We start from the raw sequence: 18,834 nt of genomic DNA, 5'->3' as shown, positions 1-18,834 counted from the left end.
CTCAATGCTAGAAAAGCAGTAGTGACATGATGGCCTTTTTATATTTTATATATATATATATTTTTTTTTCTCTTTAAGCTGTACTGCTGCCTATCAGCCTTTTTGTTTATTAACTGGTCGCCCCTCTAAATGATAAAATTCCCATTGCTAGTAGCCTTCACTAGGGGGAGCCTCAGAGCTTACTGAATCCAGCTTATACATAGAGCTCCCCCTAGTGGCATCTTCCGGGGGCCCAAATTATCTCATTTAACTCCCCCATTATAGAATTAGTGGGATCAGTGTGTCTGTTTTTTCTTTACATAAATGATAAGAGATACAGATGAATAATTTCAGTTTTATACTTTATTAATCTTATCTGCCATGTTGGAGGTATTAACTTCCCACCAAACAACTTTTTACAGGCCGTCCCTGCTTGCTGGTGCAATGTAGGATCTATGCGGATTTTCGGGTAGGCGGGGGTCACAGCGTGTAGCGATGCGGATGAGGTAAAGCTCTTTGGCTCAGATTGTGCTTGCAGAGATGTCTCTCGGTTCTGCGGTCTGGTCAAGTCCATCTAGTCTTCAACTTTGGTAACACTTTTGGGTAACGAGAAGCAAGTTTAGAGGGGCCGATATAGGGTGGGACATGGGGAGGTAGGTGAGACTATCAGAGAGTTTGGTTCCCATTAGACGCCATTGCCACTGCCACTTCCATCAACATCAAGTTGGATACTTCTCTTGCGCAAAGATCTTCTCATCCGTATTCTCTTCTCAATACCTTGGCGGTCCTGGAAACACCCCTCTGGATAGCCTGATGACTCCTCATGGGCGTGGTCTATCTCTGCATGGGCGGAGCCTTGCTGTACAGCATCAGCGCCCTCTTCTGGTGGGGTGAAGCAGAAGCACTGCTCGGCCATTGTTACAAATGAATGTTTCCAGATTGTGTCGCACATCTTTTCTCCTGATCCAAATTTCTAGAAGAGAATTGTAACTTGTTAGTTCATATTCACATGATTTTCTGGTCTGTATTAGGCTATGTGCACACACTGCGTTCTAGCTTGACAAAATGCAGCGTTTTAACAACTGTAAACAAAAAAAATGCACCGAAAACGCATGCATTTTTGGCAGTGCAATCCCACTCGGCTCTGCTACATCCCCATAGAGCATGGCTGGCTGCGAGACAGAGCTGCTCGATGAGAATGAACTCGGATGAACTTCACCTGACTTCATTGTTATCGCGCAGCTCTCTGTATGTGCGCTGCGTCCTGATTTGCGGTCACCAGTGAAGGACTCATTGATGACTGCAAATCCCCTGAGTGACCCGCGCGATCAGCGGTGCTGTCACTCAGGTTACCCACTGCCAGCTAAAGTCCATAACCCGAGACCGCAAATCAACTGAGTTAGGGCACCACTGATCGCGCGGCTCACTTCAGTCACTCGGGCGACTTGCTGTCACAGGTGGACTCCAGCTATGACCGCGGGTAACCTGAGTGATGTCATCACTGATAGCGCTCACTTCAGTCGCTCCGTGGATCTGACAGCTAGTGGTCATGCTCTGTGCCCACTCACTGTCCGCTTACGATGTAGCAGAGCTGAAAACGTTGTGGGACCTTGTGCGGATTACGTCGGAACTGGGTTGTTTGGGGGTTAATAGTGGTGAAAGAGGGTGTTTTTTTTTTTTGTCTTTTCCAAATAAAGGATGTGTGTGTATGTGTTTATTTTCTTTAACGTACAGATTAGTAATGGGGGGTGTCTCATAGACTCCTGCCATGATTAACCTTGGATTTAGTTGCTGCCATTAACTCCTTATTACCCCGATTGCCACCACACCAGGGCAATTGGGATGAGCCTGGTAGAGTCCCGGAACTGTTGCATCTAATGGATGCAGCAATTCCGTCCAGCTGCTGGCTGATATTTTTAGGGTGTGGGGGGGGGTGCTTCCCATAATGTGGGGCTACCCATCCTGAGAATACCAGCCCTCAGCCGTGTGGCTTTACCTTGGCTGGTATCAAAATTGGGCGGGACCGTACGTGTTACTGCACGAAATAGACCTGCCCACCGGCGGCTGTGATTGGTTGCAGTGAGACAGCTGTCACTCAGCGTGGGGGCTCGTCTGACTGCGACTAATCATAGGTGCCGGTGGGCAGGGGAAGCGGAATATCATGGCCTAATGAGCGGCCGACATTTTCAGAAGCAGGAGAAGCCGCCGCAGTGTGACAGCCGTGCAGCGCCCCGCCGGTGATCGGTGAGTATGAGATAGACCGAAAGAGTGAGTGGGTGGAAAACACAACCAAAATGCACAAAATAAGTGACGCTGCTTTTTTAAACGCATCGATTTTGTCAAATATTTGGCATCTAAAACGCTGCCTAAAAAAGCAATATGCGCATGGAATTTGCAGACTTCACATAGACTTTGCTGGGGAAGCGCAACGCATGCATTTTGACATTGAGACGCTGCAGTATGAAACGCAGGAAAAATGCACACGTGCGCACACAGCCTTACGGCTGCAATTCCTGACTCGCTTGTAGGTCTCCTGATGATGCTGCTGGTTATTGCAGCCGTAACCCGGACCGGACAATATGATTACTTTTTGGCACCATTATACACATTAGATAGGGTGGGTTGTTTCCAGAAATTAGTGGATCTGTTGGGGTATCGGGCTCGGACCTACATAGATCTGATATCAGTTACCGGTCCCATGAATAGCTCACTAATATTAAAATAAGGGAATCTATAGGATCAGTCCAGGAGGAGAGGTGTGTGGTGACCTCTCACAGTGATAGGATAGGAAGGGCAGAATATTCCAACATATTAAGAGGATCAGTGGTCCAGACCATGCCCTTCCCCCACACCGGGATAAGTGGCACTCACAGGATTGAGCCAGGATAATGGGATAATTCAATCCTGTGATTCAATGGGGTCAGGATTATTGTGAAAATTCCTACGGAAGTGATGAGCAAGCGACCCGCAGCTGAGCCGTCACCACAAAATACTAAGGGGTGTGTGGAATGGGATAGCCTCTCGATATGGTGTACGTACACTCACCTGCTTGTACGTTATACAGCCTTTGCTGCAGTTTCTTTTAAGATATGAAGTGTGCGAGCAAATTACATCTTGTCTGCACGCGGCAAACCTGAAATGAGGATAGAGGTTATCCTACTTAAGATGACGACATGGGAAGGTTACACGTCACTAATATATGCTTACATTAATCTCATTATTCCAAACCACGTCTAAGTCTTCAGAAACTTCACACTGTTAACTACTGTACAATACTGCTATGTGCAAGAATATACCTACTATTGTATAATACTGCCCCTATGTACAAGAATACAACTGCTATAATACTGGTCCCTATGTACAAGAATACAACTAATATAATACTGCCCCGATGTACAGGAATATAACTACTATAATACTGCCCCCTATGTACAAGAATATAACTTCTATAATACTGCCCCCTATGTACAAGAATATAACTTCTATAATACTGTCCCTATGTACAAGAATATAACTACTATAATACTGCCCCTATGTACAAGAATATAACTACTATAATACTGCCCTCTATGTACAAGAATATAACTACTATAATACTGCCCCTATATACAAGAATATAACTGCTATAATACTGCCGCTATGTACAAGAATGTAACTACTATATACTTCCCCCTATGTAAAGGAATATAACTACTATAATACTGCCCCTATGTAAAAGAATATAACTACTATAATACTGCCCCCTATGTACAGGAATATAATTACTATGATACTGCTCCTATGTACAAGAATATAACTGCTATAATACTGCCCCTATGTAAAAGAATATAACTACTATAATACTGCCCCTATGTACAAGAATGTAACTGCTATAATACTGCTCCTATGTACAGGAATATTACTACTATACTGCCCCTATGTACAAGAATATAACTACTATAATACTGCCCCTATGTACAAGAATATAACTACTATAATACTGCCCCCTATGTACAGGAATATAATTATTATAATACTGCTCCTATGTACAAGAATGTAACTACTATAATACTGCCCCTATGTACAAGAATATAACTACTATAATACTGCCCCCTATGTACAAGAATATAACTGCTATAATACTGCTCCTATGTACAAGAATGTAACTACTATAATACTGCCCCCTATGTACAAGAATATAACTACTATAATACTGCCCCTATGTACAGGAATATAACTACTATAATACTGCTGCCCCTATGTACAGGAATATAACTACTATAATACTGCCCCCTATGTACAAGAATATAACTACTATAATACTGCCCCTATGTACAAGAATATAACTACTATAATACTGCCCCTATGTACAGGAATATAACTACTATAATACTGCTCCTATGTACAAGAATATAACTACTATAATACTGCCCCTATGTACAAGAATATAACTACTATAATACTGCCCCTATGTACAAGAATATAGCTACTATAATACTGCCCCTATGTACAAGAATATAACTGTTATAATACTGCTCCTATGTACAAGAATATAACTGCTATAATTCTGCTCCTATGTACAAGAATATAACTACTATAATACTGCCCCCTATGTACAAGAATATAACTACTATAACACTGCCCCCTATGTACAAGAATATAACTACTATAACACTGCCCCCTATGTACAAGAATATAACTACTATAATACTGCTCCTATGTACAAGAATGTAACTACTATAATACTGCCCCTATGTACAAGAATATAACTACTATAATACTGCCCCTATGTACAAGAATATAACTACTAATAATACTGCCCCTATATACAAGAATATAACTACTAATAATACTGCCCCTATATACAAGAATATAACTACTAATAATACTGCCCCTATATACAAGAATATAACTACTATAATACTGCCCCTATATACAAGAATATAACTACTATAATACTGCCCCTATATACAAGAATATAACTACTATAATACTGCCCCTATATACAAGAATATAACTACTATAATACTGCCCCTATATACAAGAATATAACTACTATAATACTGCCCCTATATACAAGAATATAACTACTATAATACTGCCCCTATGTACTCGCCTTATCTGATGGTAGAAAGTGTGATTTGTGTAGACTTGAGTCAGACCTGGTTTTATATCTGTTGTAATGCCTTTGATTATCTCATCTCCTGGTGTGTCCATCACTTAAGTTCCTTAACAAGCTGAGTTCCCACAATCTCCCTTACCTGCTCCTCTAGCCAGCTTTATATATTTGGATGTAGCTTAAAGGGAACCTGTCATCAGAAATTTTGCTTTAAACCTAAATGTTTCCCCCTCTGCAGCTCCTGGGCTGCATTCTAGCAAGGTTCCTGTTGGTTTTTTGTTCCCTTTTAGATCAAATATAATACTTTATAAAAGTGTACCTTTTGGGATGCAAATTTTCTAAATCGTCCATGGGGGCGGGCTCTCTGGTGTCCGTTATGTCCATCCTGCCGATTTACGACGTCCCCCAACGAGATTATGGGCGGCGCTGTGATTATCATTGCAAGTGCCCACCCATAATCTAGTGCACACGCTTTCCTTTCTGCCTCCAGCGTTCTGCGCAAGCGCTGGCCGTAACCGGTGGTGTCCTGCTCAGATCCTCCCATCTATTTCCTGCTACAGGGAAAGATGGGAAAGAGGGGACGTGCGGTCATCTGGCCAGCGCTTGGCAGAACGCTGGAGGCAGAGGGGAAAGTGCGGGCACTTGCGATGACAATACAGCGCCGCCCATTCTCGTGCCTGCGCAAACGTTATCAGCGGTCACACTGTGCACGCAGTGCACAGTCCCGCTACAGTGGCACTGCGCATGCGCCGGACCACGGGCTCACTGGGCGGCATCCTGGAAGTATGAAATGCTGCGTTGAGGGACAGTGTAAATCGGCAAGATGGACATAACGGACACCAGAGAGCCCGCCCCCATGGACGATTTAGAAAATTAGCATCCCAAAAGGTACACCTTTATAAAGTATTATATTTGGTCTAAAAGGGAGCAAAAAACCAACAGGAACCTTGCTAGAATGCAGCCCAGGAGCTGCAGAGGGGGAAACATTTAGGTTTAAAGCAAAATTTCTGATGACAGGTTCCCTTTAAGGGGTGCACTTGTGTGGGGTCCTGCATGAGGGTGCCCTCTTCTGCAAAGTGCCCTCGTTGCTAAGTCGGGCAGTTCTGTCAGTGGCAGTTAGTCAGGGCAGGAGTCAGGTAACTTACTTTGTCACCCTCTTTATCAACCATGGCCTTTATTTCTATATCCATCTTCCTAAGTGTTTTTGTCATCCACTTTCACCGACCGGCCCCCCCTCTCTATCCTCACTCATCCACATCAGCCCCTCTTTCCTCCCCTCTCCTATGTACAGCTCCCACGTTCTTTTCACCTTCCTTAATAACCTCACTCCATCATGCTCCAGGATCTTGCAGAATAAGCCATGTTACAACTCCAAAAACTATCTGCTCTTTCTCCTTTTACTGCTATGTCTCTCAGGCGATCTCTTGGTCCACCCCATGCCAACTTTACCTACTCCATCACCTCTCATAGAAACCCTGCTATATATCTTCATCTCCCTCTTTTAATTGTGCTCTCTGGAATCCACGGTCTGTATGTAACAAGCTTCCTTACATCCACAACTACTTTCTCAATAACTCTCTTAGGGGTGCTTCACACACAGCGAGCTCGCTGCCGAGATCGCTGCTGAGTCACGCTTTTTGTGACGCAGCAGTGACCTCATTAGCGATCTCGCTGTGTGTGACACTGAGCAGCGATCTGGCCCCTGCTGCGAGATCGCTGCTCGTTACACACAGCCCTGGTTCGTTTTCTTCAAAGCCGCTCTCCTGCTGTGACACACAGATCGCTGTGTGTGACAGCAAGAGAGCGACAAATGAAGCGAGCAGGGAGCAGGAGCCGGCGTCTGACAGCTGAGGTAAGCTGTATCCAAGATAAACATCGGGTAACCAAGGTGGTTACCCGATATTTACCTTAGTTACCAGCCTCCGCAGCTCTCACGCTGCCTGTGCTGCCGGCTCCGGCTCTCTGCACATGTAGCTGCTGTACACATCGGGTTAATTAACCCGATGTGTATAGCAGCTAGGAGAGCAAGGAGCCAGCGCTAAGCAGTGTGCGCGGCTCCTTGCTCTCTGCACATGTAGCTGCATTACACATCGGGTTAATTAACCCGATGTGTACAGCAGCTAGGAGAGCAAGGAGCCAGCGCTCAGTGTGCGCGGCTCCCTGCTCTCTGCACACAGCGCTGGTAACTAATGTAAACATCGGGTAACCATACCCGATGTTTACCTTAGTTACCAGTCTCCGCAGCTTCCAGTCGGCGGCTCCGTGCAAGCGCAGCGGCGCTTGCACGTCGCTGCTGGCTGGGGCCTGTTCAGTGGTCGCTGGTGAGATCTGCCTGTTTGACAGCTCACCAGCGACCATGTAGCGATGCAGCAGCGATCCTGACCAGGTCAGATCGCTGGTCGGATCGCTGCTGCATCGCTAAGTGTGAAGGTACCCTTAATCTACTGGCCCTCTCCGAAACCTGGATTCAGGACTCTGACACTGCTTCCCCTGCTGCAATTTCTCACGGCGGCCTACACTTTTCCCACTTACCAAGGCTTGAGAACAGAAATGGTGGAGTCGGCATACTCCTGTCCCCACAATTCACTTTCCAGGTCTCCCCCACCCACCCCTCCCAGCTCCATCACTATCATTCCCATCCTTTGAAGTCCACACCATTAGGCTCTTCCATCCCTTTCCCCTCAGAGTAGTGGTCATATACCGTCCACCAGGCTCACCCACCCAATTCCTTAACCACTTCTCAGCCTGGCTGCCACACTTCATGTCCTCTGAATTGCCAACCCTCATCCTAGGAGACTTCAACATCCCCATGACCAGCCCCTCCTCCCCATCTGCATCCAAGCTTCTATCTCTCACCACCTCCCTTGGCCTCTCACAGCTCTCATCCTCTGAGACACATGAAGATGGTAACACCCTTGACCTAGTCTCTTCCGCCTTTGCTCAATCTCTCACTTTGACAACTCACCTCTTCCCCTCTCTGACCACAACATCCTCTCCTTCACACTCTCAAACCCTCGCCCACCCCAGCACACTCTCACCTATCAAACATTCAGAAACCTACAGGCCATTGATTCTCATACAATTACAGACTCCCTCCACTCATCACTGTCCCCTATCTCCTCACTTTCCTGTCCTGATCTGGCTGTAAACCACTACAATGCCACACTCAGAAGTACCCTAGACAAAGTAGCACCTCTCACCTTCAGAACCTCCAAACACAGAGTGAAACAGCCCTGGCTCACATTGCAAACTCGATTTCTCCAGCGATGCTCTAGGAGTGCTGAACACCTCTGGAGGACAACCCGCACACCAGAAAACTTCATCCACTACAAGTTCATGTTAAGAACCTACAACTCTGCCCTTCATCTTGCCAAACAGACCTACTGCACCACCCTGATCTCCCTTTCCAACAATCAAAAAAAGCTCTGACTCCTTTTCACTCCCTCCTCAACCCCAAAATCCAGACCCCTGTCACAGACCTTCATGCTGATGAGCTGGCCTCGTATTTCACAGAGAAAATAGAAAACATCCTCTGAGAGATCAGCTCCCAGCCACCAAGCGTTGTGAATCCCATCCCTCCCCACATCCCATCCAGCTCACTCTCCACATTTGACCCAGTCACAGTGGAAGAAGTCTTCAAGGCTCCTCTCCTCTTCTCGTCCTACCACTTGGACTACTGATCCGTTCCCCTCACACCTACTCAGTCCCTCTCTCCGGTCGACACTACTCACCTAACTAAAATCTTTAATCTCTCTCTCTCTCCCCTCTGGTATCTTCCCCTCCTCCCTTAAACACGCTATCATTACTCCATTAATAAAAAAAACCCTCTCTCGACCCATCCTGCACAAGCAACCACAGACTAGTCTCTAATTTCCCCTTCCTTTCCAAACTCTTGGAGCGCCTGGTCTATTCCCGCCCCACCCGCTACCTCTCCTCTCACTCTCTTCTAGGTCCCTTACAGTCTGGCTTCTGCCATCTTCACTCAACAAAAACTGCCCTCGTCAAAGTGACCAATGACCTTCTGACAGCAAAATGTAACTGTGACCACTATCTTCTTATCCTTCTTGACCTCTCTGCAGCCTTCGACACTGTTGACCACAGTCTCCTTCTCTCTATGCTCCATTCTATCGGCCTAAAGGACACTGCGCTCTCTTGGGTCTGTTCCTATCTTTCTGGCCGCTCATTCAGCGTATCATTTGCTGGCTCCACATCTTCTCCTCTTCCTCTCACTATTGGGGTCAGTCTTTGTCCCTCTTCTTTTCTCCCTATACACTGCCCCAATTGGAATGACCATCAGCAAATTCAAGCACCATCTTTATGCTGATGACACACAGCTATACACCTCATCCCCTGAGCTCACCCCCGCTGTACTACAGAACACAAGTGACTGTCTGTCCGCAGTTTCCAACATCATGTCTGCTCTCTATCTGAAACTTAAGCTTTCTAAAACTGAACTTCTTCTATTTCCTCCATCTTCTAACCTCCTTAATCCTGATATCTCCCTCTCTGTATGCGGTACCACGGTAATTCCTAGGCCACAGGCCCGCTGTCTGGGTGTTATACTTGACACTGATCTCTCCTTCACCTCCTATATACAATGTCTTGCCTACATCTCAAGAACATCTCTAGAATCCGCCCCTCTCTCACAATGGAAACTACAAAAACCCTCACCGTGGCCCTGATCCACTCTCACCTTGACTACTGCATTTCTCAATCTGTCTCCCCCAAACTAGACTCTCTCCTCTACAGTCCATCCTTAATGCAGCAGCCAGGGTCACCTATCTGGCTAATCATTACTCAGACGCTTCTGCTCTGTGCCAGTCATTTGCTGCCCATATATCACCGGATCCAATTCAAACTGCTTGTTCTCACCCACAAAGCTCTCCACAGTGCCACACTAATTCGAACCTCCCACTCCCGCATCCGAGATTTCTCCCGAGCTGCACCAATCCTCTGGAATGCTCTACCCCAAGAAACCAGGACAACCACAAGTTACGTAGCTTCAGACACTCCCTAAAAACACATCTTCTTTGGGTGGCCTATCACGCTGAGAAATCAAATTAAGTCAAAATAGCCCCTCTCCATGACTTCTCACAACATAACTTTGTCAAGCTCCACTGCACCCAAAAGCAACTCCAAAGATTGTCTGACTGGTTCAGGTGGCCTTTATCTATCCCCCATTTCTTTCTTTGAGATGGCTGTACTGTCATTGTAAATAAGCAATTGTACCCTGTCATCCCCCCCACACCTCATTGCAGATTGTAAGCTCTCACGAGCAGGCTTGTCTTTTTTTGCTCTAAGTATTGTATTTTCTATAACTATTGCTTGTATATGAACCTCTGAATTGTAAAGTGCTGCGGAATATGTTGGCGCTATAGAAATGAAGATTATTATATACAGGGATATAACTACTTTAATACTACTATGTACAAGAATATAACTACTATAATACTGCCCCTATGTACAAGAATATAACTACTATAATACTGCCCCCTATGTACAAGAATATAACTACTATAATACTGCCCCCTATGTACAAGAATATAACTACTATAATACTGCCCCTAGGTACAAGAATATATCTACTATAATACTGCCCCTATGTACAAGAATATAACTACTATAATACTGTCCTATGTACAAGAATATAACTACTATAATACTGCCCCTATGTACAAGAATATAACTACTATAATACTGCCCCTATGTACAAGAATATAACTACTATAATACTGCCCCTATGTACAAGAATATAACTACTATAATACTGCCCCGTTATGATCCGGTAACCATGGAAGATTACAAAAAACTCCCATTGGTGGAAAAACACCAAGAAAACAAGAGTAGTTGGAACCTGTGCTGACTGCAATCCCCTAACTCTCAGACCACACTAGAAGTAGCCGTGGAGAGTTCCTAAACACCTAGACACCTTGTCATAGCCTGAGAAACTAGCTACGCCTCACAGATAGAAATGAGGAAATCTACCTTGCCTCAGAGAGGTCCCCAAAGGAGTAGACAACCCCCGACATATAAAGATTACGGTGATATAGGAAAAACGATACACAGAAAAAATAGATTTAGCAAAGTGGAGGCCCCACTAACTAGATACAAAGGAAAGGAAACTGTGGTCAGTACAAAATCCCTGTAGAAAAATACCAATCTCCTAATAGTAAAAATGGCCTTGGAGGTCGAACGACCTCAGCTCCACTATATCAGGTACTCCTGTAAATAATGGGAGAACAAAACACAGAAAAACAAAACGCCCTAAGGTGTAAACCAGGAAGCAAGGGAAAAACTAGCAAACGTATCTGCAGAAGTGTTGCACAGGGAAACAGGGCATGACAGAACTCCAAGCCAGGTCCAAAGACTGAGGAAACTTCAGTTATCACCAGCACGGCAAAAAGTGCTCTCCTATATACACCAGGCTTGTCTGCAATAGAACTTCCTTAATTCCCAATTAATGCCGACACCTGTCTGAGTCACAGGCTCAGACTCTGCTCCACTACCATTCCTGGCCACCAGAAGGAGCTCCTAAACAGCACCCTCATAGACTACATTCACAACAGCCCCCTATGTACAAGAATATAACTATTATAATACTGCCCCCTATGTACAAGAATATAACTATTATAATACTGCCCCCTATGTACAAGAATATAACTATTATAATACCGCCCCCTATGTACAAGTAATTGACAGGATCTTTTTACAAGATTTATTTTTTTTTATCAGATATCTATAGACCGTGTAATCTTACCATTCATCACAGAACTTCTCACAGAGGGGCAGCACTTGGATTCCAGCAATAGAGCCGGGGAGACTCCACTTTGAGACGTGCGGGGAGCAGAGATACATACATTGCACTCGCCTGACGTATTCCTCACACCTGTGAGACATAAACAGTGAGGTCACTTACAGTGATGTGAAGAGTCATTAGAAATGGAAGGAATATGTGATTACCTGGGGCTGAGGGGTCCACACCCTGTCCATGGGAAGGGGATTGAGGAATCCGCATCTATTAGATCCTGAGAACAGCATGAATCTAAGAGGAAGAATAGATAATGGAGACTATAACATTTTTCAGAGGAAAGCTCTGACATCTGCACATGACAAGATAATGGAGATCTACAGTTGTCACCCAGTTTGGGCAACTAAGGAGCTATGCAAGAGCCCCAGCTAAATCCTACAGATATCGGGAAGATGGTTCTTCTGCATTTCCAAAACAACTTCTAAGACGTTAGAAGAGCGCAAAACGTCTGTAGTGTCGACGTCCCTGGAGAGACGCTGACTTACCGTTCTGGTCAGGTCGTGTCCTCCCCCCGCACTCTCCTGGCCGCCAACGTGCTCGTCCGCCTCCCTCTCCCCCCGGGGTCTGTGCACGCCGCACAGGCTCCCTGGGAATGCGCTTAGGGCGTGTACATGCACAACTGCCCTCCTCTTAAAGGACGTGCGCGCCATTTCCCGGAAATGCCTCAGCCTTTGAGAGGCAGTATGTATTTAAGGCACCCTCCCATTTGGGGAGGTGCCTGCGCAACGCTCCTAGTTAGTCAATGTCTCAGTTTACTAGCTAATTGTCAGGTCAGGTTACCCTGTGTCCGTTACCTGCACCCGAGTCTGCCTTACCATACCTCTTGGTACCTGCCTGCCCTGGTTATCCCACCTATACCTGCCTACACCTGTGCCCATACCAAAGTCCGCCTCCTGTCCTGCTACAGTCCCAGTCACTGCCCTGAGAGTGGTACCTGGATTCCGCCTTTTAGTAGGTGCTTAGTTAAGCTCTTCCCACTAAAGGGTAAGCCCAGGTCTCCCCTGTGGTCCAATGGGTCCACTAATCCCGCTTGCTGCCCCTATACCGGCCGCGAGCGTTACAATTTCTTTCTGCTGGTCAAGACCATTATTTTGCACACGGATGACCTTACTCAATGAGCAAGAAATAAATTCCCAAAAGACCTAAATGGTGAAAGACTGATGGGACGTATGGAGGAGCCTAAAGGCCAAAACATTCTGGATGAGACTTGTAGGCTTCTGCAGACCCATTGATTTTAGTCGGGAGGTGGCCATGCTTGAGTGGAGATCCCCTCTAAATATTGAGCACTGGACCTATTTGTTTGGGATGTTGATGAGCAGTCAGGGTCACCGGTAATGGGACTTTATCTTTCTTGACCAATTGATTAATGGCTCCACACCATGCTCTTTATGACGGGAAGCAATGTTGTCAGTAATCCAAAGGCGGTCATCGATAGATCACTCAATGGCCTTGGGACACTTAAGCCCGGCTCAAAGCAGCTCGAGGGCTATATACAGTGGACATTTCGGTGTAGATTTAGGAGATTATAAGACAACATTGTAGGGGGTCACCAAGTAATCTACCACTGAATGCAGCATATTCAGTTAATTTGTGGATTAAGATTACGACTTGTCCAATTTGGTGAAACCAAGTGGTTAATTTCCATCCTGTTCCCGGTTATACTCACGGCTTGAATACTGCTGGCACTTGGTCAGTCCCGGTTCAGGACTCGCCGTCACCTTCTGCTTCTTATTTACTAGGCAAGTGTCTGGAGATCCTGTAGACTGCGAGAATATAAGAAAGGAGGAGACGAGGCCGAGGAACAAAGGAGACATTCTGTCCTGAGGAAAGATAAAGCGAATAACACAAACTGAGACATTAAAACAATATACTGAGTAACAATATGTAATCAGTAATGTATCACAGCCAACTAGTCTGCCCGTTACTGGCCCCTTCTAGAACGTCTTTATTATCTTATTGCCCTAAAAACTCCTGAACCCCCATATTACACTCTAACATCCAATATCTCTAACTCCTAAACCAGTTCTTCACAAATATTTTTGGATAATCTAGGTCTTGAGCATCTGTGAGTAACCTGAGAAATCCTATAAAAAAAAAAACCCTCTTACAACTGTTGTATATTAACATTACCCGACCCCTGATCCTCTTATTACCCCTGTAACCTCTTATTACAGTCACCCGGCTCCTGATCCTTTTATTACCCCTGTATCCTCTTATTACAGTAACCCGGCTCCTGATCCTGTTATTACCCCTGTAACCTCTTATTACAGTAACCCGCTCCTGATCCTCTTATTACCCCTGTAACCTCTTATTACAGTAACCCGGCTACTGATCCTCTTATTACCCCTGTAACCTCTTATTACAGTAACCCGCTCCTGATCCTCTTATTACCCCTGTAACCTCTTATTACAGTAACCCGACTCCTGATCCTCTTATTACCCCTGTAACCTCTTATTACAGTAACCCGGCTCCTGATCCTGTTATTACCCCTGTATCCTCTTATTACAGTAACCCGGCTCCTGATCCTCTTATTACCCCTGTAACCTCTTATTACAGTAACCTGGCTCCTGATCCTCTTATTACCCCTGTAACCTCTTATTACAGTAACCCAGCTCCTGATCCTCTTATTACCCCTGTAACCGCTTATTACAGTAACCCGGCTCCTGAACCTCTTTTTACCCCTGTAACCTCTTATTAGTCACATGGCTCCTGATCCTCTTATTACCCCTGTAACCTCTTATTACAGTAACCCGGCTCCTGATCCTCTTATTACCCCTGTAACCTCTTATTACAGTAACCCTGCTTCTGATCCTCTTATTACCCCTGTAACCTCTATTACAGTAACCCGGCTCCTGATGCTCTTATTACCCATGTATCCTCTTATTACAGTAACCTGGCTCCTGATCCTCTTATTACCCCTGTATCCTCTTATTACAGTAACTCGGCTCCTGATCCTCTTATTAACCCTGTAACCTCTTATTACAGTAACCCAGCTCCTGATCCTCTTATTACCCCTGTAACCGCTTATTACAGTAACCCGGCTCCTGAACCTCTTTTTACCCCTGTAACCTCTTATTACAGTCAAATGGCTCCTGATCCTCCTATTAGCCCTGTATCCTCTTATTACAGTAACCCGGCTCCTGATCCTCCTATTACCCCTGTATCCTCTTATTACAGTAACCCGGCTCCTGATCCTCTTATTACCCCTGTAACCTCTTATTACAGTAACCCGGCTCCTGATTCTCTTATTACCCCTGTAACCTCTTATTACAGTAACCCGGCTCCTGATCCTCTTATTAACCCTGTAACCTCTTATTACAGTAACCCGGCTCCTGACCCCTGTAACCTCTTATTACAGTAACCCGGCTCCTGATCCTCTTATTACCCATGTATCTTATTACAGTAACTTGGCTCCTGATCCTCTTATTACCCTTGTAACCTGTTATTACAGTAACCCGGCTCCTGATCCTCTTATTACCCCTGTAACCTCTTATTACAGTAACCCGGCTCCTGACCCTCTTATTACCCCTGTAACCTCTTATTACAGTAACCCGGCTCCTGATCCTCTTATTACCTCTGTAACCTCTTATTACAGTAACCCGGCTCCTGATCCTCTTATTACCTCTGTAACCTCTTATTACAGTAACCCGGCTCCTGATCCTCTTATTACCCCTGTAACCTCTTATTACAGTAACCCGGCTCCTGATCCTCTTATTACCCCTGTAACCTCTTATTACAGTAACCCGGCTCCTGACCCTCTTATTACCCCTGTAACCTCTTATTACAGTAACCCGGCTCCTGATCCTCTTATTACCCCTGTAACCTCTTATTACAGTAACCCGGCTCCTGATCCTCTTATTACCCCTGTAACCTCTTATTACAGTAACCCGGCTCCTGATCCTCTTATTACCCCTGTATCCTCTTATTACAGTAACCCGGCTCCTGATCCTCTTATTACCCCTGTAACCTCTTATTACAGTAACCTGGCTCCTGATCCTCTTATTACCCCTGTAACCTCTTATTACAGTAACCCGGCTCCTGATCCTCTTATTACCCCTGTAACCTCTTATCATCTTGTTCCCTGCATTATCCTGCCTGTTATTCCCAAAGACTTGCTTAGTACCCCTTTAACGTCTTATAACAGTGCCCTAGCATCTGAGCTTCTCATGTATCCTCTTATTACAATTTTCCACCTCCTTTTAACCTTATTTTACAGTAGTTCAGCTCCTTATTCTATAATTGCACTTCTAACATGTTTGTTTTACAGTACCCCACCTCCTGTTAGCTATGATTTCAGTTACAGTACCCCACCTCCTGTTAGCTATGATTTCAGTTACAGTGCCCCACCTCCTGTTAGCTATGATTTCGGTTACTGTACCCCACCTCCTGTTAGCTATGATTTCGGTTACAGTACCCCACCTCCTGTTAGCTGTGATTTCGGTTACAGTACCCCACCTCCTGTTAGCTGTGATTTCAGTTACAGTACCCCACCTCCTGTTAGCTGTGATTTAAGTTACAGTACCCCACCTCCTGTTACCTGTGATTTCGGTTACAGTACCCCACCTCCTGTTAGCTATGATTTCGGTTACAGTACCCCACCTCCTGTTACCTGTGATTTCGGTTACAGTACCCCACCTCCTGTTACCTGTGATTTCGGTTACAGTACCCCACCTCCTGTTACCTGTGATTTAGGTTACAGTACCCCACCTCCTGTTACCCTATGATTTCAGTTACAGTACCCCACCTCCTGTTACCTGTGATTTCGGTTACAGTACCCCACCTCCTGTTACCTGTGATTTCGGTTACAGTACCCCACCTCCTGTTACCTGTGATTTAGGTTACAGTACCCCACCTCCTGTTACCCTATGATTTCAGTTACAGTACCCCACCTCCTGTTACCTGTGATTTCGGTTACAGTACCCCACCTCCTGTTACCTGTGATTTCGGTTACAGTACCCCACCTCCTGTTACCTGTGATTTCGGTTACAGTACCCCACCTCCTGTTACCTGTGATTTCGGTTACAGTACCCTACCTCCTGTTACCTGTGATTTCGGTTACAGTACCCTACCTCCTGTTACCCTATCGTTACCCACAGCCCAGCCCCTTATTACCCCTGTAACCTCCTATAATGGTGACCCTGCTCCGGGAGGTCATACACAGTGTCACTGTGCGTAATTCCGCGAGTTACATATGACATCACTAATGCCGCGCTCCGCCGATATCATCCCCTCAGGCTGTAAACACTTTGTCCTACAGATTAACCCTGGGATTTATTTATACACGCTGCTCAGTACCTGTCCTTCAGTTGCACCCATTGTGGCGGTGAAGGGGTGATTTTGGGTATCATGGTATATAGCTCTATGCTGGGTAGTCACCTGTTGCTCTGATCCCCTCCATCTGACGTGTCTGTATATTTAGGGTATTCCCATATCTTTCCCACTGACTACTTCCTGGGATCCTTACCCTGCGTTTTCTGCCAGCCCCCCATCCCCCCCCCAGTGTTCAGTATCGGGCTCTCACCTTGCTCTGTGTCGCTGCAGGCTGGTACCTGGCGCAGTCACTGTTCTGTGTCTCTTCTATGCAGTGATTCTGCCTCCTGTATCTAAAGATTTCCTGCAACCTCCCCCCCTCCTCCCTACATCATATCCCCTTATCTCCTCCCTCCTCCTCCTCTACTGGACCGGCCACTTGATGTCACCTGCTCTACAGGGACTGGTGTATCCATGTCTCATCTCTGGATTGCCCAAATATTCCGTTTTCTCTATATGTACAGTAATGTGTGTGTATATACAGATATATATTTACATATACACACATTGCTCAAAAAAAACTAAGGGAACACTTTAATCATACTGGATTTTGATGAAGAAATAATTAAAATCAAATTTTTTTTCTGATATATATATAATATATATATATATATATATATATATATATACTAGAAGGTGGCCCGATTCTACGCATCGGGTATTCTAGAATTTACGTATTGTGTAGTTAATGTATGATTTTTGTTATATATATCTATATATATATATATATAGATGTTGTGTGTAGTTACCAAGTGTTTGTGTAGTGCGCTGTACATGTTCTGGGTGTTGTCTGGGTGTGGCGGGGGGTGAGAGCGGTGTTGTGTGTGTGTTGCGTGTGTTGCGTTGTTTGTGGAGCGCTGTGTGTCTGTAGCGTTGTGTGTGTATGTGTTGCGCGGTTTGTGTGGGTGTGGTGTGTTTTGGGGGGAGGTATGTTTTGTGCAATGTGTGTGTTGCATGATATGTGCGTATATTTATGTATGGCGCGGTGTTTGTGTGTTGGGTGTTGTGTGTGTGCAGCGTTGTCTGTGTGTGTGGGTGTCTGTGTAGGGCGGTGTTTGTGGTTCCCAGTGTGTGTGTGGTGTGTTGTGTGTGTTGGGGGAGGTGTGCACCTCCCATCGTGCTCCATCCGCCATGCTGCGCACTCCCAAACGTGCTCCATCCGCCATGCTGCGCACTCCCAAACGTGCTCCATCCGCCATGCTGCGCACTCCCAAACGTGCTCCATCCGCCATGCTGCGCACTCCCAAACGTGCTCCATCCGCCATGCTGCGCACTCCCAAACGTGCTCCATCCGCCATGCTGCGCACTCCCAAACGTGGTCCATCCGCCATGCTGCGCACTCCCAAACGTGCTCCATCCGCCATGCTGCGCACTCCCCATCGTGCACCATCCCCCATGCTGCACCAGCATCAGCCTCTCTCCTCCCAGCATCAGCCTCTCTCCTCCCAGCATCAGCCTCTCTGTCCCGAGCATCAGCCTCTCTCCTCCCAGCCTCAGCCTCCCCCAGCATCAGCCTCCCTCTCCCAGCCTTCCCCAGGATCAGCCTCTCTCCTCCCAGCCGCCGTCCTCCCAGCCTTCCCCAGTATCAGCTCTCCTGTCCCAGCCTCCCTCAGCATCAGCCTTCCCCAGCATCAGCCTC

The 18,834-nt window shown here is 45.9% G+C and overlaps 1 protein-coding gene across 2 annotated transcripts; it reads right to left on the bottom strand.

Moving 5' to 3' along the window:
• Positions 1-324: 324 nt before the first annotated feature.
• Positions 325-17,511, bottom strand: RTBDN (retbindin). 2 transcript variants are annotated; one of them, XM_075346595.1, is made up of 6 exons: positions 17,407-17,511; positions 13,552-13,700; positions 12,038-12,119; positions 11,835-11,963; positions 3,025-3,112; positions 325-952 (listed from the first exon to the last, which is right to left on the bottom strand). In XM_075346595.1, exons 2-6 carry the CDS (start codon positions 13,697-13,699, stop codon positions 665-667), a joined length of 735 nt encoding a protein of 244 aa, XP_075202710.1. In that variant the 5' UTR covers position 13,700; positions 17,407-17,511; the 3' UTR covers positions 325-664. The 2 variants fall into 2 exon arrangements, with proteins under 2 accessions (XP_075202710.1, XP_075202709.1); XM_075346594.1 differs by having other exon boundaries at positions 13,552-13,705; positions 17,407-17,510.
• Between the last annotated feature and the right edge of the window lie 1,323 nt (positions 17,512-18,834).

Source organism: Anomaloglossus baeobatrachus, chromosome 4 (genome assembly GCF_048569485.1).
Source record: "Anomaloglossus baeobatrachus isolate aAnoBae1 chromosome 4, aAnoBae1.hap1, whole genome shotgun sequence".
NCBI classification, from domain to species: Eukaryota; Metazoa; Chordata; class Amphibia; order Anura; family Aromobatidae; genus Anomaloglossus; species Anomaloglossus baeobatrachus.
Note: the sequence above shows the minus strand (reverse complement) of the source record. Positions and strands in the feature narration are given on the sequence as shown.